This window comes from Macaca fascicularis, chromosome 12 (assembly GCF_037993035.2).
Source record: "Macaca fascicularis isolate 582-1 chromosome 12, T2T-MFA8v1.1".
Taxonomy (NCBI): Eukaryota; Metazoa; Chordata; class Mammalia; order Primates; family Cercopithecidae; genus Macaca; species Macaca fascicularis.
This window is the reverse complement of record NC_088386.1, coordinates 72,777,949-72,803,097: the sequence shown is the minus strand read 5'-3', so window position 1 is coordinate 72,803,097 and position 25,149 is coordinate 72,777,949. Positions and strand designations below refer to the sequence as shown.

Below are 25,149 nucleotides of genomic sequence, written 5' to 3'. Positions count from 1 at the left end.
TAAAAGCAGGGCAAGGTTCTGTAACTCCAAATCAGGGAGGCGCAGCTCCTACACCAACGCCTTTCCGGGGCTCCGGGTGTGTTTGTTCCAACTGTTTAAACTGTTTCAAAGCGTCCGAACTCCAGCGACCTTCGCAAATAACTCTTTATCTCGCGGGCTAGAGCGCTGCCCTTATTTGCGGGGGAGGGCAACTGAACGCCGGCACCGGGGCGCTAACTGTGGCCTCCTCTCGATCCCCCGCCTGCTGGGACCCCAGCTGGCAGTCCCTTCCCGCCCCCGGACCGCGAGCTTCTTGCGTCAGCCCAGGCGCGGGTGGGGGATTTTCGGAAGCTCAGCCCGCGCGGCCGGCGGGGGAAGGAAGGGCCCAGGCTCTTGCCCCGCCCTTCTGGGGCGGGAGGCGGAGCGGGGCAGGGGCCCGCCGGCGTGTCGCCGATCAGCGAGTGCCGGGGAGCCCGGAGGAGCCACCGACGCCGCTGCCGCCACCAGAGCCGCCCTGTCCGCGCCGCGCCTTGGCAGCCGGAACGGGGCCGCCGTCGGGGAGCCCCAACACACGGTCCCCAGCTCAGCATGATGGAGTTGGAGCTGCCGCCGCCGGGACTCCCGTCCCAGCAGGTGCTGCCTCGGCCCTCTGGGCCCTGCGGTGGTGCCGGGACGGGGGCGGGGGAGCTAGGGAACCGCGGCCCGGGAGGGATAGCCGCAGCCGGCTTCCTCCACGTCCGGTCAGAGCCAGGACCGCAGCGCTGGCTGGAGCCGCCGCGCTTGCGCTGGGGCAGGGTGGGGAGGGGCAGCGGGGACGCGGCCGGGTGGTCCGACCGACCACGAGCCCGAGGGCGAACGGGTGGGAAGTTGCGGGAAGGTCTGGGGACTGAGCCCGCGGGCGTGGGCAGTGGTGGGCGAATCCAGCCGCGTCCCCGGTCCCCAGAGCTGGGCTTCGGAGCCCCTAAGTTTGAGCGGCCCGGCGGGCAGCGGGGCAAGAGGGGGCGGACGCTGGCCGTCTGAGCCGGCGCGGCCCGGCCCTTCCGGGGCTGCGCGGCTCCCCCGCCTCAGAGCCGGCAAAAATGTGCCTAGTCACGGGGCCACTCTCGGGGGAACTGAGGTCGCCTTCGGGCTGGGACCCAGAGCCCCTTCGCCGCGCCCCAAGACCTCCGTGTGTGCGGGCTGCGGCGCGCTCACCCCGCTGGGCCGTCTGTGGGCGCTGCTTTGCGAAGTCATCCATCTGTCGGATCACTCTCTGGCAGCCTTGAGCTTTCTTGAAAGCTCAACCCCGGGACGAGGGAGGAGCGCCTGAAGTGCCCAGCGGGCCCAGAAGCCCCGACGTGTGGCGGCTGAGCCGGGCCCCGCGCACTTTCTCGGCCGGGGAGGGGTTCGGGCCCGGGCACCCGGAGTTGGCCTCTCGCAACGCCGCGGGAAAGTGCGGGCGAGGGCAGCGGACTCTGAGGCCGGAGTCGGCGGCACCCGGGGCGTCTAGTTCGGACGCTGTGCCCCCTGGTGGCGCGCACCGCGCGCGTGGCTTTGGCCTCTGTGACAGCGGTCTGTTGGCCGTCACAGCAGCCCTCGGTTGGCCCTTTCCTGCTTTATAGCGTGCAAACCTCGCCGCGCCAGGGCCAAGGGACAAGTTGGAGCTGTTGATCTGTTGCGCAATTGTTATTTTCCCCAGAGCGGCTTTGTCTTTGGATTTAGCGTTTCAGAATTGCAATTCCAAAATGTGTAAGACAGGAGATTCTCTTCTGTGCTGTCAAGGGTAAGAGTTGCGAGTGTAGATTAGAATTTCTATTGCTTTTAGTTTGTTAATAATTTTTTGCTTTCAGCTGTTATTTCTTCCCTGAGTACTTTATATATTTTTCCTTTTCAGTTGAGAATTTGCCTCAGTTTCTTAACATGTCCACCCTCTTTTGCAGGGGCAGAGAGTGGAACGCTTGCGTTTCAAAACACATGCTAATTTCTGTAAATTGTTATAAAAGGGAAAAGAAGTTTCAGCTCATCCTTGTAGAAACTTTAAAAGTAGATATTTATATTTCTAATTTCTTTTGTAAATGAATTTTAGGAAAAAAATTGGAATTCAAGGAAACGTGTACTTGATGTACGGTAAATTCGTTTATGCTGTTAAATGTAAAGTCTTAGGTTAATTCCAAAGATCTATTGTAAAGTTTTAAGTTATAGACAATGTATTAATTGTGCCTTTTTTTCCCCCTTTAAAGTTGTCTTGAACTTTTCCCCAATCTTGATTGGGATTATATTCTTCTGGTTCCAACTAGGGAAGAAGTAAATTGTACTTTACGATTTATTTAATAGCTGCTGTTCAAGAGTTATCTATAGGAATGCTTGTTTGACCGAAGGATATATGATAAAAATGAACTTTGGTTTTTCTAATTTCCCAAATTGTCTACAACCCTCTATTAAATTTTTCTTTCTTTGCTGTGTAATATAACATTCCATATACAAAAATGCATAAAACATATGTACTGCATTGTGTATTTTTCAATTACGTTTGATAAAAATAACTGCTTTTCTGCCTTTGTAATCAGATATCGATTTGCATATTTGAAAACAGAAAAAGAACAAGAAAATTTAGAATTGATTTCGTTTATGATTCATATTAGATTGTTGTCATCCATAAAGATTTGAACTGAGTCAAACATTTTCTTGATCTTTTGTCAAAAAAACTCTCCAGGTGTGAAGTGGTAGTAGGATGTAGTTTTTCACCTTCTGTGCAGAGGATGTGTTGATAAACAGGGCAGTAAGGAGAGCCTTAGATTCAGTATCCCCATTAGGTGGAAGGAACATCCATTACTCTTTTCAAGGGTGTCTTGGAGAGATAAAGTACTTTCCTGGATGAGGGATGAAGCTGATATTGAAATAGACCGATGAGATTATGTTTAAGTCAAACAAAAGAAAAATAGGACAGGCCTCTCATCTCCTGAATGAATGTTAAGCAAAGACCAACTTGACTTTTTAGATATGTGAAAAATCTCTTGAGAGGTTGTGGAAGCAGCATGTAGGAGGATAAATGCATAACTCACATCAGTCTTTTCCGCATTAAAAATAACTTGGGCCATTTTGAAATCTTTCTTTCTTGCCCTGGGTTGTTATAAGCAACGTTGGGGGAAAACCGACTCTGTCTTTAGGATTACCAGGAAAAGTTGAAAGCCAAATGCATCATTTTTCTTAAGATTTGTTTCTATTGAGGATAAATCATGTTTAACAAAGCTGCGTGAAAAAAAGGAACACAACAAGTACATTTTTTTTTTCTGGGAATTTCCTCTGTCCTGACTGAAGACATTAAAAGGGGGTTTTGTGTCAGTATTTCCTCCTTAACTGTTCCTTGAACGTGGGTTATCTTTTCAGTATGCAGGAAGAATTTGGCACTAAGATAATAATAGATAAGTTACTGGGCACTTCCCTGGGTCCAAACATAATTGCTTCACATGCATAATTTTACAGTAACCTCACGGGAAATACTATTATCCCTGGTTTCCAGGTTGGGAAAACCAGAGATAATAGTTAGATCAGGCATTAGGTTAGGAAAGAGGCACAGAGAAAGGCCAAGACCTGCTAAGGTGACCAAACTATTGAGTGGCCAAGGTAGCATTCAAACAGGTTTGACTCCTGGGGGCTCCTAATCACCACTTCCAGACTACCAAAACTCCTTAAACTTTAAATAGGAAGAAAAACTCACACTTCAGAAGGTGAGTAAGTTGAGATTTGCCTATTCTGGGGGAAGGAGAGGCTGGAATGTAAAAGATTGATGTTTGCAGCTTTTCCATTTAGCAAGACACTTAATCACTGTATGACTGGGGGAGGTGGACCTTGTTAAATGCTGGGAGAGTGAATACAACCCATCAATGGGATTACCCACTGTGGTCCTTTTCAGGAAGACACAGAGGCCTCGGTGGGTTCAATTTAGAGAGGCAGGACTGTTTTTTTGTTTTGTTTTGTTTTGTTTTTGAGATGGAATCTTGTTCTGTTGCCCAGGCTGGAATGCAGTGGCCTAATCTTGGCTCACTGCAACCTCCACTTCCCGGGTTCAAGTGATTCTACTGCTTCAGCCTCCAGAGTAGCTGGGATTATAGGCACTCACCTCCCGGATAATTTTTTGTATTTTTCGTAGAGATGGGGTTTCACCATGTTGGCCAGGCTGGGCTGGTCTCGAACTCCTGACCTCAGGTGATCCACCCGCCGCGGCCTCCCAAAGTGTTGGGATTACAGGTGTGAACCACTGCGCCAGCCTGTTTCTTAATATAATAAGTTTTTTAAATTCCTGGGGTCTTGGCAATGTCTAAGATTCTGCCTCACAGTTTTCAGGAACTGTTTCCCTTTGTTCTTAATTAAATCTCTTTGCTACTGGAGTCTTTGCCTTTGTTCGCCTTGCTAGTTGGTACATTTCTTCTGTTCCATTGGCGCTTTTTGTTTCGAAGTAGTGCTCAAAAATAAGTTTGGTAGTAAGAATATGGTGAAGACTGTGACGGACAGGGTTAAACCAGGTTGAAGGAAAGAGCAGAATGGGGAAAATTTGAGTTGAAAACAGCTAGCAGAAACCTGATGGCGCAAATTCAACCCTAATCTCATGTTTTGGCACTTTTGAACTATAGCAAGCATAAGGGCTCAAGTCTTATCTAGTTGAAGCTAACTTGGGTCTTTGAGAATAGTACATCTCAAAATTAAACACTTTCTTAGTCCTTATTGTTAAACAAGTTGTTTTTGGAATTATTGTCTTATTTGTCTGAATGAAGTGTGCTGCAGGACTTATAGGATCTGATGGATGATTTGCCTAAAAGTTAGTCCAGGTCAGCCTTAGGGCATTTAAGTGCTTGGTCCAGCCACTTTCTGAAAGTTGACTGAAATATGTTGCACACCAGGGTAGAGGAGGACAAGTTTACTAGATGTCATTTTTAACCTGCTTGTCTTCATCTCTGACTGTAGAAATGTTTATTCATTGTAAGTTTGCCATAAATAGAGAACAGAGTTTATTTTTTTGATCATTTAATTTCTAGGAGCTATTGAAATTTCACTGCTACCTGCTTTTAAATAAGCACCAACAAACATTTATTAAAAGGGCTTTAAGGTATAGGCCAAGATTTATTCAATTGCTAATGGTATGTTTTCTGTAAATGAAAGCAAAAATATGTTCAAGTATATAATATTAAATATTAACATTCAGAAACTGTTGGAGAAATATATATGGCTTTCTTATACCAGACTATACCCCAGACATGAAAACAAGACTGTTAAACAACATCCTGTGCTACTTAAAGTTTGAGCCTTCTATGTGTCAGCTTCTGCCATAATAACTTTGAACTATGACTATTAAGTATATTAAGAACTTTGAGTAGGGGAGGCACTTTTAATCATTTGTTTTTATGGCATATGTACTGTAATACCTGTGTGTTGCAAATCCTGGTGTTTAAAAGTCTTTTTGTGTATTTGAGCATGTAAGTTTATTTGGCCCAAACTGTTGGTACTAGTAAAGACAAGTTCAGGGCATTAAGTAGGACTTGGACTTACAGCACCAAGTTCGTCTTTCTTTTTTTTTTTTTTTTGAGACAGAGTCTCACTCGGTCACCTAGGCTAGAGTGCATTGGTACAATCTCGGCTCACTGCAAGCTCTGCCTCCCGAGTTCAAGCGATTTTCCTGCCTCAGCCTCCCAAGTAGCTGGGATTACAAGTGTGCGCCGCCACGCCAGGTTAATTTTTGTATTTTTAGTAGAGATGGAGTTTCACTGTGTTGGCCAGGCTGGTCTCGAACTCCCAACCTCAGATGATCCGCCTGCCTTGGCTTCCAAAAGTGCTGGGATTATAGGCGTGAGCCACTGTACCTGGCCTCCAAGTCCATCTTTCAAAGGCCCTGTTGATAATTGACTCTTGAGAGTCATTACAGTCCATCAACAGCCTATATTCTGAATATATATATATTTTTTAAATTCTAAGGCAATGCTAAGTAGCCATTCCAAATAAGGTTAGAACTGAGACTTTAGGGCCTGTATTATCAGTTGTACACTGACAAGCTCTGAACTCTATTGCTTTTTCAAATCAGAGAAGAAAAATGAGTAAGAAAAGAAAAATAGGCCCGGCGCGGTGACTCACGCCTGTAATCCCAGCACTTTGGGAGGCTGAGGTGGGCGGATCACGAGGTCAGGAGATCGAGACCATCTTGGCTTATACAGTGAAACCCCATCTCTACTAAAAATACAAAAAATTAGCCGGGCGTGGTGGCGGGCGCCAGTAGTCACAGCCACTCAGGAGGCTGAGGCAGGAGAATAGCGTGAACCTGGGAGGCAGAGCTTGCAGTGAGCCGAGATGGTGCCACTGCACTCCAGCCTGGGCAACAGAGCGAGACTCTGTCTCAAAAAAGAAAAAGAAAAAAAAGAAAAGAAAAATATGGATCACTTTGGCTTTGAGGCCTCCTCTGAGTTTATAGTTTTTACCTTCTGTATTACTTAGGTGATCCTCTCTAATGGCATTTTAAATCTTTCTTGATACTTGTCTTACTTATCTTTTTTTTTCTCTAAGTAGATAGCTCCTTGAGAGCTGTGCATAGAATTTATAGATATAGATGTATTTTAAAGTAAGATACAATTTACATACCATACAGTTCACCCATTTAATCTAATTCAGGGTTATGCAACCCTATGAACCCTATGAATTTAGTGGTTTATTCATAGGGTTATGCAACCATCACTGTAATCAATTTCCAACACCCTCAAAAGGAACCCCATATCCATTAGCAGTCACTTCCCATTTCCTCTCAACTCTCCTGGCCCCTGGTAACTACTCAGTTATTTTCTCTATCTGTGAATTTGCCTATTCTGGACGTATGATGTAAATGGAATGGCATGTAAATGTAATCATACAATATTTATCCTTCTGCTGCTGGCTTCTTTTACAGCAATGTTTTCAAGGTTTAAAAATGTTGCAACTTGTATCAATAGTATGTTTTCGAGGTTTAAAAATGTTGCAACTTGTATCAATAGCATCATTCCTTTTTATGGCTGCATACTATTCCATTGTATGGCTATACCACATTTTATTTATCCAGTTGATCATCATTTGAGTTGTTTCCACTTTTTATATTTCCGTTTGTTTCTTACGGCAGTGGTTCTCAAGCTGTTGTATATTAGACTCACCATCAGTATTTTAAAAACTAATGCCCAGGCCATATCCCTCATGAGATCAAAATCTCTGGGGGTGGGGCCCAGGCATCACTATTTTTTTAAGGTTCTGAGGGGAGTCCAATGAGCAGTCAGGTTTGAGAGCCAGTGCCCTAGGGCAGCAGTCCGCAGTGTTTTTAGTACCAGGGATGGGTTTTGTGGAAGACAGTTTTTCCATAAAAGGAGGTAGAGGACGATTTCAGGATGAAACTGTTCCACCTCAGATCATCAGGCATTAGATTCTCCTAAGGAGCCAGCAACCTACATCCCTTGCATGCTCAGTTCACAACAGGGTTCGGGCTTCTCTGATAATCTGCTGCTGCTAATCTGACAGGAGGTGGAGCTCAGGTGGGAATGCTGGCCTACAACTCACCTCCTGCTCTGCGGCCTGGTTCCTAACAGGCCACTGACCCGTCTGTAGCCAGCAGGTGGGGACCCCTGCCCTAGGAGACCCACCTCAATGCTTGGTACCCATTGAAGTATGTAGTGATTTAGAAAACTGGTTAGGATGTCTTATTTAAATCATGAAAGCAAGTGCTTTTGTCTTTGATCACTGCCCTTCACAGCCTTACATTTAACACCTACATTCAGGAACTGTGTTTCAAGGTGCCTGGCGAGTGTCTGAAACTCACTTAGTATATATAACCTGAGCTCATTAAACCCCTCCAGAAGATTTGGGTAACTTTGTTATGAAAGGGCTTCTCTGAAGTGGGTCAGTAGGATTGTTCCGTGTTTTTTCAGGAATGTGGCCTGTGATAACTTGCAATCTAGGTTATTTGGAAATAGCACTGAGAGAAGCCAGTGAGGACAGAATGCTCAGAAGCTTGGGATAGGTGTTGGACATCCTGGAGGCCAGGATGGAACACCGTCTTACTCTAGGAATCCGTGTTCCTGGGCCTCATTATCTTCCTCCATTAAAAACAAAGACTTAAATCTCTACAGCAACTTTTAGCAACTTCATTTTTTGGTTCTCTGTATCTGCCTGATGAAGTCCCACTTTGTAGTGACTCCCACTTATGTTTACCTGAATGGCTTTTGGGTTGACATATTTGGAAACTGGGGCTAACTTCCAAACTGTTGCCAAATTGTGTGTGGGTGTGCGTGCCACAGCGCAGCGTTCCCACTTGACAGACTTGACGGTATGGTGGTTGGGGGCTTGTGAAGCTGGCTTAGCCCCAGCCCTATACACCCACCCCACAGATGGTGCAAACAGGCCCAGAAGAGAGTGGGTAACTGTCCACTGTGGCCTCCACAGCCAAGGTTGCCAGGCAGAGCTCTCAAGGCCCAATTCCAGTCTTGTCTTTGACCATTGCCCCTTTGGGAGGGGGGAGGTGGATTTGTCACCTTTCTGGAAGCATGCTTTTCTAATTCTAATCATCCGTAGTTTGTTGCTTTAAGATTTAGAAAATGGTATCCTGTTATTTTACTTGTTCTTAGGAGTTTCGTATTGAATGATGTACATAATGTGATTCATGTACCTCAAAACAGAAGGACTTCAGTTAAGATTTAGGCTGTATGCAGCATACACTTCTTGAATTTCCTCATTCAATGTCCTTTCCTTATTTATTTATTTATTTATTTATTTATTTATTTATTTATTTTGCAGGAATGTGGCGGACATTCAGAGTAGATTAGTACCTTCAATGTCTGTGTGAAAGAAATGACCTTAATATGAGGACAGTATTGACTGTGTATGTAGCGGGCCCACTGATAAGGTGTATAGAATTTTGCTTTATTTCAGACCTGACAATCTCTTGTCTGTTCTGCTTCCGCATAAAATTATAATACTGCACATGGATGTAAAACCCAATCTATTCCTTGCCTAAGGGACTAGAATAGAGGGAAGAATGATTATAGTTGTTTGTTGCCTTTTGTGAAGGTAACAGGCACAGAGGTATGATGCATGATGGAATTATATACCTTTTCTTCAGGTGCTTGAGGGCTAACTAAGGACCTGTACTTTTTGTTTGTTTGTTTGTTTTGCACTACTGGGGCCAGGGAGCCTTGCTGTTGCATCTAGAGAGTAGTGAAGAACCATGAATATTTCACAAAAAGAAAAAAAAAATTTTAACCATTAAGAGTGCTGGTAGTGACTTCCTCTTGCAAGTAAAAAACTCATTTTTTAAGGAAAATGAGAGTTTTTTACTTGCAGTAGGAAAAGTTGCCAATTTTTCAAGTTATTTTTATTCTTGATGATTCTCAATGAGACATAGAGAATATACATAGAAAAAACAACCCTAGGCCAGGTGTGGTGGCTCACACCTGTAATCCCAACACTTTGGGAAGTCGAGGTGGGAGGATCATTAGAGACCAGGAGTTTGAGATGAGCCTGGGCAGCATATTGAGACGCTGTCTCCTCAAAAAATTAAAAAATTAGCCGGGTCTGGTGGTGCACACCTGCAGTTGTAGCTGCTTGGGAGGCTAAGGTGGCTTGAGCCCAGGAGTTTGAACGTGCAGTGAGCCATGATCATGCCACTGTACTCTAGCCTAGGCAACAGAGTAAGATCCTGCCTCAATAGAAAAAAGAAAAACCAACCCTAATGGCCTGGAACAGGGCTGGTTTACTTTGTGTCAGCTACAGTGCCCCCACTCACCAACCCACATGTTCTTCTCCTGCTGGTTCCCAAGCAGAGACCAGGACCAAGGATGGGAATCATCCTGTGGTGCAGGTTGTATCTTATCCTCCGGAAACAGCACTTCACCCTCTGTTAGAAACTTCTTTACCACACTGCCTGTTTGGTGAAATCCTTAGGGTAGTGACTTCCAAATTGTGATCCAGGGGCCACCCCTTGGTGGGAAGATCAGGAAGGAGGGGGAATGCATCTTAAGAAAAGTTGGGGGAACCTCATATCTTACTGATCCTGAAAAGTAAAGTCTTTCTTCCTCAGAGAGATGCAGGTAGACATGACTCGCTTAGACAGAAACTCATTCGTCTCCCTCCCTTCTGCCCCTGCAGGACTCTTGGAAGTCTGGGGCCCCGTGAGCACGCAGCTCTTGCTCTGTGCTACAGGTTTCCAAAGTTCACTTGATAACAGTACAATTGTGCTGTAAATTGTGCAATAATGGAGACTGAGGAAACAATTAGTCTTTCATCTTGATTCATGTTACCAGCTCACTTCCTATGGTGTGAAAAGAACCAGCCTTTGGAGTTAGGAGTCATCTGAATACAGACAGAACTGGCAATATTACGGGGAAGAAAGGGGAAAATAAATGAACATTTTCAAAGACGTTAAGTCATTTGGCCAGGACCACACTGCTTGCAGATAGCAGAACTGGGATTTTGACTGTCCATAATCCCTATTCTCTGCTTGTTTTACTCCTTCCCTCTCGTCTTTCTTTTTGCTTTGTCTGATGACCTACAGACATTCTGTCAGCTGCTAAAGGATGAGGGACTCCTTTATAAAGATTGACAGGACAGTGCCGCTACTCAAGGAGCTCATTCCATGTGGACCAGTGGGGGCACGGTTGACGCATGGGCTGGACTTCTCTTTGGAGCGGAGGCCTGTTCCACCTTACAGGACCGTTGTGACAAGCAGAAAGCACCCCGCCTCACCTCCATACAATTCCTAATGCTCCTGGGTGATACACCCTCCCCAGTGGAACCATGGTGGTGCATGGACTTCTAGGGACCATTTGAAGCCAGGACTTTGCTGCTTGTTCTTAGGAAATCTCAGAATATTACTTCCTTGTTTTTGGTAGGGAAGCCTGCCATCTCCCCAGGTGGCAGCCTGTTTATACCTTTTATCCTCACCTGAAGCAGGTGATGAGACAGAGGCCATGGAATATAATGAAAGCGCCACAAAGGTAGATTCTGGGTATATTTTATTTACCCAGGTAGAGTGGCTTGTCCAGATTCCTTCACGCAGAGCAACATTTGATATGGTAATTGTTACTGCTGAAGTTTGCCATTTCTCAGACCTATGACTGCAAGGAATTGGTAACAAAAGGATAAACTAAACATTGTTATTAATTTTCAGAGAGATAAAGTTAAAATCATGTATGTCATATCTCTCTGGGGCTTAACCACCTTTTCTGCTGGGCACTTTTTGAAGAAGTCTGAATACTGAGGTAAGAGAGTAAAGGGGGGAAAGTAAGTTAGCCCACTTCTCATCCTTTTTCTGACCATCAGCCTGAGGGCAGTAACTAGAGTCCACTAAGGAAATTCACTTAATCAGCAATTAATCAGTTGATTGTTATATTGTCCACACTGCAAAATTTTTTAAAGGATATTTGAAGATATTATCACATTTGTTCTCTTACAATCTATTTTATTGTTTATTTGAAGGGGTGTGTGTTAATAGTTCTTAAGATATCATACTTTATTTCCAGTAGCATATCCAAGAAATAATTTAGAAGTATTGTTTTTTTTTTTTTTTTTTTGAGACGGAGTCTCGCTCTGTCACCCAGCCCAGGCTGGAGTGCAGTGGCGCGATCTCGGCTCACTGCAAGCTCCGCCTCCCGGGTTCACGCCATTCTCCTGCCTCAGCCTCCGGAGTAGCTGGGACTACAGGCGCCCACAACTGCGCCCGGCTAATTTTTTTTATTTTTAGTAGAGACAGGGTTTCACCGTGGTCTCGATCTCCTGACCTTGTGATCCGCCTGCCTCGGCCTCCCAAAGTGCTGGGATTACAGGCGTGAGCCACCGCGCCCGGCCTAGAAGTATTGTTAATGGGAATGATGTTAAATAGTTTTTCTATGACTAGTAGTTGGGTCATATATGATATAAAACATGGTATCTTTGTTACTTAAGTAATTTGAACTCTAACCCCATATATCTTAGGTAGACAATGAAAATACTGAATTGTGAGTCTAAATAATATACACTTACTCATTCCACAAATATTTATTAGGTATATATACACCCTAGGAAACTTTCAGGGCATGAAGCTGTTTTAATCTTCCAAGATAATGCAGCACATATCCCCCTTGAGGGACATTTGTTTTTCAAATTGCTCCTCTCTGTCTCCTCTGCTTCGGATATGAGTTCTTCTAAGTAAAGACTGTATTTTAATCTTTTGTGTAGTTCTAATGTCTAGCGCCATGCCTGGTGCTTACTTAATAGTTGCTCAGTCAGTGTGAGGGTAAGTCCATTAACTGCCTCTAGGAACTTGATATTTTATATAAACTAGTCTGTGATACATGACAAGGCTGTGACAGTGCAGATGAGAAAATGTGACTTCTAACTGGGGTGCTCAGAGAGGATATCCTGGAGGAACTAGCATTTTAACTAGACTTTTCTTTTAAGCCGGTAGATTTTGTTTGGTTCAGGCTTCAGCTGGAAGCCCAAGCAATGGTGCAGGTATGAGCTGGACTATGACAGAATATTGGGCCAGTGGGGGTGACAAGGCTAACTTGGGGGTTGCCATAGAGGGTCTTCAGTGCTCATGTGCACTGTTTCAAGTTTGTACAGGGCATCTGGAAACCATGGAAGAAGGTTCTGGAAAGGGCAAGGCACGTAAACTGGATGTGGATAGGAAGTTATTGTGGCGGGTAAATTGGAAGATGGACAGGTTGGAGTCAGGGAGATGTGAGCAGGCTCCTGCCAAGGTGTAGGTCTGAGCATTGTTGTGATGGCTTAGTTGGTTTGGCATCAGCACACATGTTGAGAATCTGTCACTGTAACTCTAAATTGTATCCTTGCTAAACATGTAAAAAGAACTTCTTGGAGCCTCCTTTTTTAAGGAGGGAAGTGGGTTGTGCTCAAGCTTGTATGCTCTGCTGTTCCTGTGCTTTAACAGAAACTCATCCACCAGTGTGGTCATGGATGAAAGGAGAGGAAAAACTAGCCAGAAGTTGCCATTTTGCTTAAAGAATGGTTTCCTTTCTTCCTTAAGGTGGCACAGAGGGTTTCTCTCTTTTTGTCCTTCTCTAAGATTGATTTACTATTTTCAGTAAATTCTAACAGTCTGATCCTTGACTTCCAATTACAATGATTAGCAATATTTGCCCAAGAAAAGAAAAAACAATTTCCTCTCTTTTCTCTCCTATGAGCTTTTCCTGTGAGCTCCAAGCAGACAGATGTGGACGTCTAGCAATGCTAACAACAGCTGTGTCTGTTGGACTCTGCAACACTGGGCACGGTACAAAGTGCTCTGACAAACTCTTCTGCCCTTCGCAATCCTTACTACACCCTGTGAGGTGAGGAGCATTCTCCCTGTTTTATAGGTGAAGAACTGAGGCAAAGAGAGGTTATGTCATTAGATTTTACAATAGGGTGTGCTTCCGTTTCATCATCTTTAGATTGATGTTACTGTGACATCGTCTTCCTAGAATTAACTAAGTGAACTGGGCACAGGAAATAGCACATGGCATACCTTCAGCAAACGGTGGCTATGATCATTATCATCATTCCATTTCTTGAAAAAAATCCCTCCTTTTTTTTTTTTTTTTTTTTTTTTTGAGACAGGGTCTCGCTCTGTCACCCAGGCTGGAGTACAGTGGCGCGATCTCGGCTCACTGCAAGCTCCGCCTCCCAGGTTCACACCATTCTCCTGCCTCAGCCTCCCGAGTAGCTGGGACTACAGGCGCCCGCCGCCAAGCCCGGCTAATTTTTTGTATTTTTAGTGGAGAAGGAGTTTCATCGTGTTAGCCAGGATGGTCTGGAACTCCTGCCCTCGTGATCTGCCCGCCTCAGCCTCCCAAAGTGCTGGGATTACAGGCATGAGCCACCGCACCTGGCAAAAATCCCTCCTTGAATTTCAGCGTAAACACTCATGCCCTTTTTTGCTGTTTGCTATAATCCTCTCATTCTCCTTGGTCTTCTTGGCCTTGTGTGAGGGCCTGGTTGTTGTGGAGACCGAGGTCTTCTGAAACAGAAAACCAACCCGTAGCAAGGCCTGATGTGTGCCCTAGAATGGCAGAGGCCCCACACGCTGCCCTGGCTTCCCTGGAAGACCCTCCAGCCTGTCTGCTGGATTTCTTGTCCTTACAGGGATTGTTAAACCATCTCGTAGGATTCCTTTCCAGACTCAGCCCTTCACTTGTAGCAGCATTTCTTACTCTGAGGTTCTGGGCCTAGAAACCCAGTGTCCAAAGGTCTAGGACAGAGAGAGTTTATAGAGAGTGGGAGTGCATCAGTGGAAGGCTGAATCCAAACATGAACTGAGCTGGCCTGGGTGGCCTTGTCCTTTTGCCATCCTCGTAACCCTTTAAAGGCTTTAAGATACTTCTTTTGTAATAACTACCCCTAACTAAATTTGGCCAGAGCTGTGAAGGGAAAGAAAATCTAAGACCCTTGAGGGAGATGACAGCCGACTGTTTTACATTTTTACTACCTTTGTTGTTGCCATGCACAGCTGATACATAAACAAGCAATGGCTTCATCTTCTATTTTTTTATATACTGGTTGGACCCAGAACCCTAAAATGTAGATGCTTCTCATGGTCATTTGGCATTTGCAACAGGAGCTGAATTTATTAATAGTACTAATACCTCATCCTTGAGTTGTCCGATATTTTTAAGGGGCATTTGCATACTTTGTTTTTCATATGGAAAACTTTCCATAAGGGCTGGTATCATCTTGGCCTTCCATTGCAGGAACAGCACAGGGAGGTTCGGTGGCTAGGCCACAGTTACCCACACAGCTAGGTAGCAGCAGAGACCCCACCTGGCACCCACCTGGCTTCCTAAGCCCATCGCACTGTGCAGCCTCCCTGAGGAAGCCTAGAGTGGATAGGAACTCTGGTTCTTTAAGATGACCCTGAGTTGGATCTCACTGTCACCATTTATCAGATGGGGGGGTGTCTTCAGGCAAAAGTACTTAACCTCTCTTGTTTCTGTTTCCTTACTCCAAAATGGCAATGATCATACGACTACCCACCTGGGTGGATTGGTGTGCGTATGAAGGAAGTCACGGGGACAAGTGGTTGGAAGAGTGTTGAGCACATAGAAAGTACAAGATAAATGGTGGCCATTGTGTTACTAGTTAGACTATATCATACTTGTCTTTAGCTGGGCTTAGAATCTTGACACTGTGATCTTTCATTCTCAGATCTTAATATGAAGGCTTACCAGGTAACCACTGCCCCAACATAATTATTTAGTGGGTTCATACATGTGAAAGCAGTTGAAATACAATTTCTGAACTCAAGGTTAATATATATCCTTAGTTGGAACAGGTAGTACTCTCCCAGCACCTAAAGCCCCTCACTTCTATCCATTCTTCAAATGACCTTTGCAATAATCATGGTAATTGAGTAGCGTCTGCACCATAACATTGTTGAATAACATCAAAATGATCCGTTTAGCCATCATGAGCCCTCCTAGTAATTCAGACGCACACCAGCTCTTTCAGGTTATTGAGGTAGCTTTTATAAATAATTGCTAACAGTACAAATACTGTCTCGGGTATTTTGGAAGAGTGAATTTTCCCATTGATTTCAGTGTATCTTTAGGAAGTAATTTGCAAAACAGAAGAGTTTGGTTCAGGCGAACTCACCCCTAAGGAGTGTGGAGGGCCACATTGTAGGTTTACTCTGCACTGCCCCTCGCGCTTGAAATTTGGCTCATGCAACCAAGGAACTGAATTTTTAATTTTGTTAAATTTTGATTTAAATTTTAAAACAGAAGTAGTATAAAATATTTTTCTGTTAAATATACCTTGTAGTTTTGGTAAGACTACATTTTGTGTTACCATGTTGGGTAAGATTTCTTGTAGTGTGTATTGTGTTTTGTCACCTCGTTAATCATTTTCTTATTTTGGTTGCATGTTAAAATAATTTTGGATATATTGGGTTAAATAAATATATTGTTAAAATTAAATTCACTTGTTTCTTTTTTTGTTGGTGAGGCTAGGATACTAAAAAATTTAAAATTACCCGTGTGGATTGCATTATATTTCTGTTAGGGCTGCTTTAGCTGAAAGTAGCCTATTTAAAAAAAAAAAAAATCATTATTTTCAGACTTACATTTGGACTTCATAGAATCAGAGGTATTTAGAGGAAGGGATCTTAGGGGTCACCTCACTCAGCTCCAACCTTTTGCAAGTGATAAGACCAAGACCAGAGGCTACTATAAGATGATTGACCTCCTCCCAGATGGGGACTGGATCCAGTGGCTTTATAGCTTTTGTGTTGGATCCTGGTTTTACTTGGAAACATAGCAGACATCAGAGCTGCAGAGAACTTCTGCCAGATCCAGAGTGAAGAAAATGCCTTATTTATTCATTTATTTACTTATTTATGGAGACTGGGTCTTGCTCTGTTGCCTAGGCTGTAATACAGTGGCAGAAACACGGCTCACTGCAGCCTCAACCTACTGGGCTCCAGGATCCTCATGCCTCAATCTCCGGAGTAGCCAGAGCCACAGGTACGGGCCACCACACCTGGCTAATTTTTTTTTTTTCTCTCTTTTGTAGAGACTGCGTATTCCATGTTGGCCAGGCTGATATCAAAACTCCTGGGCTCAAGTGGTCCTCCTACCTTGGTCCCCCAAAGTGCTGGGATAACAGGTGTAAGCCACCATGCCTGTTTTGGCAGTTTTTAGGGGCCCACACTAATTTTGAGACAGGTCTGCACTTGATAATGTAATGCTAGAGGCTGGGCAGGGGAGATGATCTGCCTGAAAGGGCTGAGAACTGGGAGGCTCTTATTCCTATAGTCTTGAGCAAAGGCACAGTCTTAGAGAACCACACAATATTCAGAGCTTGCGGGTTGGAGAAGGAAAGTCCTCTAAAAAATAAAGAGTATGGGGGCCGGGGGCAGTGGCTCATGCCTATAATCCCAGCACTTTGGGAGGCCGAGGCAGGCGGATCACCTGAGGTGAGGAGTTCGAGACCAGCCTGACCAACATGGAGAAACCCTGTCTCTACTAAAAATGCAAACATGGCCAGGCGTGGTGGCGCATGCCTGTAATCCGAGCTACTCAGGAGGCTGAGGCAAGATAATTGCTTGAACCCGGGAGGTGGCGGTTGCGGTGAGCTGAGATCACGCCATTGCACTCCAGCCTGAGCAACAAGAGCGAAACTCTGTCTCAAAAAAAAAAAAAAAAAGAAGAAAAAGAAAGAAACAGTACAGGTCAGACATTGGGCAATTTTCTCATAGCAGAATTTCATAGGCCATTAATTTGGTTACAGACTTGAATAGCACACAACAGTTCTCTAAGGGTCTGTTTTCAAAGTAATTCCTAATATTTAATGAATTTTTAAGTAATAGAAATTGCAATAGGAAAGTCTAGCTTGAAATCTAATTTGTGTTAGGTTGACCAGGTGACAACCAACCACCCCTGGATTCTGCTCAGTTAGCTGAGACCTGGGGCCAGTTGCCCATTTAGCATCTCAGGCCTCAGGATCCTCATTTATAAACCTGGAGTTTGGACTGCGGTCTCCGTGATCACTGTCAGCTCTCCTTAGTCAGTTGGTTGTTCTAAATGTAGTTTAATTGCCAGTAAACACCTGTTCCTGAGTGATACATCTTTAGAAAGAAAGCCTTTTCCTGGTCTTTAAGGAGCCAGTAGATGGGTCAACCTGGCTGGACTTGCTTTTTCAAGTCTGCCTTGTCTATTAGAAAGGCCAAGCTTGCTGATTTTGCCTGTTACATTTGAGTGTTCCTGAGACTTTGCCCAACCTCGGTCTTATCTGCGGGTACCCCAGCCTCTGCATTCCTTGCCCCTACAAAATGTGTTGCAAGTACCAAAGGCACAAATGAAGATTAGCTTGGCTGGAGCATGGCTAGGCACACACTAGTGATTAAATAAATGCTGTTTGCTGGCTGACACTTCTGGAGTGGAAGTTGATTCCTTTTTCTTTTTTTTTTTTTTTTTTGTGGGGTGGGGCACAGTTTTGCTTTTGGTGCCCAGGCTGGAGTGCAATGGCTTGGCGCCATCTTGGCTTGGCGCGATCTCGGGTCACCACAACCTCCGTCTCCTGGATTCAAGCGATTCTCTTGCCTTAAGATTATAGGCTTCCGCCACCATGCCCGGCTAATATTTTGTATTTTTAGTAGAGACAGGGTTTCACCATGTTGGCAAGGCTGGTCTTGAACTCCTGAGCTTGTGATCCACCTGCCTCGGCCTCGCAAAGTGCTGGGATTACAGGCTTGAGCCACGGCGCCCAGCCTTTATTCCTTTCTTTGGCCTCAATTTTATTGTTAAAAGATAGTGGGAAGGGCCTGATTTTGAAATCATCCTGGAATTAAGGTAGGAGGCCTTGTATAAGCAGTTCATATGTATTTATTGAGTGGGTACCATGTGCCAATATGATACAAGATGTGAAGGACACATGAGTTGGGAAAGGCGTGGGGAAATGCATGCTCACACTGCTGGTGCGAGTGTAAAAGGTACAACCTCTTTGTAGTGCTATTTGGCAGTATATACTCTTTGACCCAGCAACTCCACTTTTAAGTATTTATCTTACAGATACCCTCACACATGTATGAAATGATTTATATACAAGATATTCATTATAGCAATATTTGTAATGGCAAAAAGAAACAAAAGTTAGATAGGGGATTAAATAATTATGTTATTAAGTAATACTGTTTTAGTACACGTGTGTAATGAAATAATGTCCAGTCATTAAAAATAGTGAGACAAAGTCTGGGTGCAGTGGCTCACCCCTGTAATCCCAGCACTTTGGGAGGCTGAAGCCGGAGGACTGCTTGAGACCAGCCTGGGCAACACAGTGAGACCCTGTCTCTACAAAAAAAAAAGTAAAATATTAGCCAGGCATAGTGGCACGTGCCTGTAATCTCAGCTATTCAGGAGGCTGAGGTGGGAAGATTGCTTGAGCCCAGGAGGTCGAGGCTGCAGCAAGCTGTGATTGTGCCACTGCACTCCAGCCTGGGCAACAGAACAAGACCCTGTCTTAGAAAGAAAGGAAAAAAAAAAGGACAACTCACAACTCTATGCCCTGATGTAGAACCATCTTCAAAATATGTTAAATGAGTGTGGGATACTATGCTTATATGCAATTGTGTGTATTTAATGGCTTCCTAAGAAAAAAGGAAAAAACTGATACTAGTGATTGCCTTGGAGGAGGGTAACTGGGAGATTACTTTTGCAACTTTTAAATTTTATACCATGTACACCTGGTATCTATTTTTAAAAAGCCATTGTCATGCCCTAGACGAGTTTAGTCAGGCCCTAGTAAGAAAACCTTGTAAGACATACCAAGTATGGGGTAATTACTGGCTTTATGGGAAGATTGATTTCAATGCGAAACTCTCTGTATGCAAGTGAACTGTCCTGATTGCAATGCTAAGCTCTCTTCAGGCAAGTAAGTTGGCCTGATTTGCCTGTTAAGTTGTATGGGGCAGGCAAATCTGAGTGTCCAGAAGGCAGACCTTCAACTCTTAGTTTCCCGCCTAGGGAGAAGGCACGGGGCTAAAGTGGTTTCCAGAACGTGTCTGTTGTGGCATGAACACCAAGGAGCTGTGGATGAGCTTCCCAGGCTCAAGGTCAGAAGGTCTGGGTTGGAGTCCTGCCCCTGCTACTTGCCAAATATGTGATTTGGGGCAGGTTGCTTAATCCCTGAAGCCTCAACGTGTTCATCTAGAAATGAACATTACAGGCCGGACGCAGTGGCTCACGCCTGTAATCCCAGCACTTTGGGAGGCCGAGGTGGGCAGATCACCTGAGGTCAGGAGTTCGAGACCAGCTTGGCCAACATGGCAAAACCCCATCTCTACTAAAAATACAAAAATTAGCCAGGTGTGGTGGCAGGCAACTGTAATCCCAGCCACTTGGGAGGCTGAGGCAGGAGAATCACTTGAACCCAGGAGGTGGAAGTTGCAGTGAGCTGAGATTGTGCCACTGCACTCTAGCCTAGGCAACAGAGCGAGACTCTGTCTTAAAAAAAAAAAAAAAAAAAAAAAAAAAGATTACAATACCTGGCCCACCTCCCTCATGCTACAGCCTCACTGTAGTGAGGCTCAAATGAGATAGTGCCCATGAACACTCCTGTAAACCATGAAGTATGCAAACACCAGGTGTAATAGAAGCTGTTAGGTACCTGTGAGACCAGCAGGCTAGAGCAAGAGATGCTAATTAAAAAAGAATTAAGGTGAAGCAAAGATCTTTTCCCTCTGCCAAATAACTTGGCAAGAATTGTAAAATTAGAAAAGTAGACCCTTAGTAGTTTGCTAATCCTTTGACCTCTGACCCTGCACAAATGATCTCACCCTTTAGACCCGTTCTCTTATTTGCAAAATGAGAGGGGCTCTCTGGGTGATTCCTGTGGTCCCTTCCAGTTGTAGCATTCCGTGACAGTGTGGCATTAACAGTAATTCCCATCTTGGCTGAGATGGATGAGTCATACTAACTGAAAAGTCAAAATCTGAGGAGGAAGTCTCTTTACGTATGAGAATTTTCCTTGAGCTAGAGACTCAGAGCCTCTGGAGGGGAGATGAGAGAAAACATTGCCACCACCAAGAAGGGAGACGAGGGATGTACAAAGAGAATAGAGATGTATTTACTTTTTTTTTTTTTTTTTTGAGACGGTGTCTCACTCTGTTGCCCTGGCTGGAGTGCAGTGGCGCAATCTTGGCTCACTGCAAGCTCCGCCTCCCAGGTTCACATCATTCTCCTGCCTCAGCCTCCTGAGTAGCCGGGACACAGGTGCCTGCCACCACGCCTGGCTAATTTTTTGTATTTTTAGTAGAGACAGGGTTTCACTGTGTTAGCCAGGATGGTCTCGATCTCCTGACCTCGTGATCCGCCCGCCTTGGCCTTCCAAAGTGCTGGGATTACAGGGGTGAGCCACCGCGCCCAGCCGAGATGTATTTACTTTTTGTGTGTTCTTGCCACCTCCATAGCCTCCTTTGCTTTCAAATGCCCACTTGGGCTGGGCCTTTGGAAAATAGATTTAACCCTTGTTTATTGGAAGGATATTCACACAGTAGGCCAGTTATACACTTTATGGCAGTTGTTACCTCCTCTGTGAGGTCTTTCTGTGCAGATTTAGTGGCATCTCCTCCATGCTGCCTGGGCTTCTACTTCTCATCACTTTGTCTGATAACTCAGATCAGAGACTGTCTCTTACTCATCTTTGTCTCCCTGGCACCTGAGGAGTGGTATTAGATGGTTAGATGGATTAGTGATCCATTTAGGGTATTTACACTAATCTTGTTGATCTTGACCACCACCTTTATAACCACCACCATTCTAGAAGTTTTAACTTTTTCTTTTTTTTTTTTTTTTGAGACAGTTTTGCCCTTGTCACCCAGGCTGGAGTGCAATGGTGCGATCTTGGCTCACTGCAACCTCTGCCTCCCTGGTTCAAGCGATTCTCCTGCCTCAGCCTCACGAGTAGCTGGGACTACAGGTGTGTGCCACCACGCCTGGCTAATTTTTTTGTGTTTTTAGTAGAGACGGGGTTTCACCGTGTTAGCTAGGATGGTCTTATCTTCTGACCTTGTGATCCACCTGTCTCAGCCTCCCAAAGTGCTGGGATTACAGGCGTGAGCCACCACAGCCAGCAAAGATCTATTTTTTTTTAAGCTAAGTGTTTTATACATATTATAATATTGTTAATAAAATGTATCTAAAATTCATACCACCAGCACACACGGTCTCTAGCTAGCAGCAGTAAATGGCATTTAGTACTTTCTTAGCTCCCAAACCTGGATGACTTATTACTTTTAGCTATATGTAGGTAGTTACATCTGAAAATTGACCCAGGCACAGTGGCCCATGCCTCTAATCTCAGCACTTTCGGAGACCAAGGCAGGAGGATCAGTTGGGGCCAAGAATTTGAGACCAGCATGAGCAACATAACAAGAACCATATCTACAAAAACTAAAGATTAACCAGGCATGGTGATGCATGCTACTTGGGAGGCCAAGGTGGGAGGATCACTTGAGCCTAGGAGTTAGAAGCTACAGTGAGCTAGGAAGGTGCCACTGCACTCCAGCCTGGTCCACAGAGCAAGACTCTTATCTCTTTAAAAAAAAAAATCTGAAAAGGACCCCAAGGATTGAACTAATAATTTATCTTTACAAATGCAGGACCAAAAGAGAGGGTCAAGGATCAGCTGGGGAGTGTAGAAGTGGCAGAAGTCTCTGGAGAAGCCCTACGGTGTGAATGTGCTAGAGTATGTGTGCCCATCCTCATGGGGGACTCCCTTGGAGGAGGAGGGTACGCCAGCATGGGCAGCAAAGCTGTTTGACCTCAAGGTGGAGATCCGAGCCACCTGGTTAGTCCCATGCCCAGTTAATTTCTATGGAGGTTTGGTAAAGTAGGTTAGGGAGTTGGATCCAATGTTCCTGAAGGTTCTGTTGGTAATATGGCAGGGTCAGTCAGGTCAGGAGTGGGGAGGGTTGGATCATTCTAAGGGCAGTAGAAGACCTAATCCCAAGGGTGAGAATTTCCTCTCCTGTGGAGGACAGCATTTAGAACTCAATACATACATGGCTGGTTCAGAAATGGGGAGGAGATTAGAAAAATTTATCCTAATGTTTGCTTGTCAAACCAAGCCTTTCTATCAGCAAAGTAGTGAAACCCTTACGTAAGTCCTTTGAAGCCTAGCAGCAGTATCCTACTCAAACACAAACCACCAAAAAAAAAAAACCTCCTTGGGGACCCAGATGGATGTGAAACCTCTCTCATGGAAAATTCAGCACCATGTGCTCTTTGTAGCAGGTAGGATCACCTGCTGTTTTGGAAATTAACTTTTTTTCTGACATATTTTTGACTGAACTCTGCATGTGCCTCTTGAGAAAATAATCCAAATTCTTGCTTTCTTCACTTTCCAGTTTTGCTTTATCTTTGCATCATGCTCTGCAGTTTACAGACAAGCATAATGGGTGAGAGTTCCAGTAAATTGGCTGGATCATATTTCTTAGACTGAGTCATGACTGAGGAACTTGTTTGGGAACAGGAAGCAGCCCATGAAAACGTCTGCACATAGTAACCTGCCAGACTGAAGAAACTGGACCACTTTTAGTGGAAAGATAAAAGGGTAGAAAAATGGTTCTATAACTCAGGGAATGGTAATTTTGTGAACTAGGGTTTTAACTTGTTGAATAATTCGTCTTTGTGTGTATTTGGGCTTTTTTATGCTGTTAAAAGTCTCTAGTTTTTCAAGATAAGGGAAAGGAAAACTTGGATTCGTGGTAACTGTTGCTACCTCTTAAGTGTCTCTGCTGATGTATACAACATGTTACTCGGCCAGTTTGTTTTTTTTTTTAAGGCACTGTAGTTACATAGAAATAAACCTGGCAACATTTCCATTTGGCCTAGACGACTATAAGGCCCCTTTTGTCTCCAGTATTCTGTGGTTCTGTATTTTAATCACTTACTTTACAATTATTGTAGCAACACAATCAAGATAGCAAATCAGTCTAGTAAAACCAAAAGTACTGGAATGTGGGCAAATAGAAAGAATGACCTAGAATTCTTGCTGAGAAAACAGTTGGCATTGCTATATTCTTCTAATGCAGTGTGAGAGAAGCCACAGAAGTAAATAGGCAAGTAAATGTTTATGAAATGTAATAGTCATCAGCAAGATGTATTTTAAAAACACATCTGCTTGGTGTCATGTTGCTTTATTTAATAAGGATTATGACTGCAAGGTAGAAATTTGTAAATGAAGATCTCTGTTGTTTTGTTTTGTTTGTGCTTTTGTTTTAAGACAGGGCTGGAGGGCAGTACGTGATCATGGCTCACTGCAACCTTCATCTCATGGGCTCAAGTGATCCTCCCACATCAGTTTCCCAAGTAGCTGGGACTACAGGAGTGTCCCATCATGCCTGGCTAATTTTTAAATTTTTTTGTAGAGTTGAGGTCTCACTATGTTGCCCAGGCTGGTCTCAAACTCGTAGACTCAAGTGATTTTCCCACCTCAGCCTCCCAAAGAACTGGGATTACAGGTGTGAGCCACCGTGACTGGCTGTTATTTTATCAATTCCTCAAAATTCAAGCATGCCCTCAAATGTTTTTGCAGCCTCATATAGCTCTTAATTTGGTTTATATTCATCCAGATGGTAGGATATGTTTCATGTTCCACCTGGTTTTGTTAGAAATACTTGGGCAATGTCTATGGGAAAAAAACATTGAACTAGATTTAGCTTTCAGGTAAATAATGTAATCACCTGGGAATAATATGAAGAATGAAATGAAAGAAAGAAAAATATAATCAAGTGTAACTTAGACTCTGAATGCTAGTAACTAAGATTTGGGATGAAGGAGGGATCTCAGGGGAATAACGTTAAGATTTTTTTTTTAATGGAAATACATGATTTTAAGAAGGAATAACTTAAGACATTCCAACTTTATACTACATTAAAGTAAAAAGAGCAAGGATCAGTTTTCTCTTTGGAGCAAGGCTCAGTTTCACTTACTGTTGAGAGTAGTGTGTATAATTAATTTTTTTAACAGTTTATTGATGAAATATATTTTTAGAAGGAAATCTCCCACCACCTTCCTGTCATTCTCAGGGCAAGGCAGAGGGTAGGAGAGGGAAGGGAGACTCGGGGGAAATGGGAAGTGCAAGCCTTAATTAGACATTTGAGTGTTTAAAAAAAACTGTTTTACTTTTCATTTCAAATACTTTGTCTTAGTTTACTGAATAGCTTTAATTTAGGACAGGGATTGTGTTATCTTTTCTGATATTTTGGATCATCTAAGCATGATAAATGCTGGTTTATTCAAGGCACTAAAATTGACTTGCAAAAGACATATTTAGTATGGAGTCTGCGTTCAAGTCCTTTCTTCTTTGTTTATCCTGGTACAAAGATGTTTGTTTTAAAGTGGTATGAGTTAATTGTCCAACTTCAGATTTCCCTAAATGTGTAACAGATTACCCAGTTGGCAAATGATGATATATATTTTTTAAACATGAATATTTCCGTTAGGCCAGATGGTGATTTAACATGAATTGTCCAACATTTGTGTTTCTTATCAAATTGTCTTCTTTTGTCTAAGCCAAGCTAGCAACATAATTTGGAACACACTCAGGAATCACTAAAGAACAAGAGCCAAAAAAATTCAGACACCAAGTGGCAGACGGCATTTGCTCCATATGCGATGCAAAGGCTCCCGGCCAGTGCTCGCCTGGCCCTTGGGAAGCTTT

The 25,149-nt window shown here is 44.0% G+C and overlaps 1 protein-coding gene across 2 annotated transcripts in view; it reads left to right on the top strand.

The window, feature by feature from the left end:
- The first annotated feature begins 399 nt into the window (after window positions 1–399).
- Window positions 400–25,149, top strand: part of NFE2L2 (NFE2 like bZIP transcription factor 2) — a 35,466-nt gene continuing 10,716 nt past the window's right edge. The window contains exon 1 of one of the 2 annotated variants that reach the window (XM_005573572.4): window positions 400–612. In XM_005573572.4, the coding sequence (XP_005573629.2) occupies window positions 568–612 (45 nt within the window). In that variant the 5' untranslated portion in view covers window positions 400–567. Of the gene's footprint in view, window positions 1,742–25,149 lie in introns of both variants that reach the window. The other variant, XM_005573573.5, reaches the window with a different exon arrangement.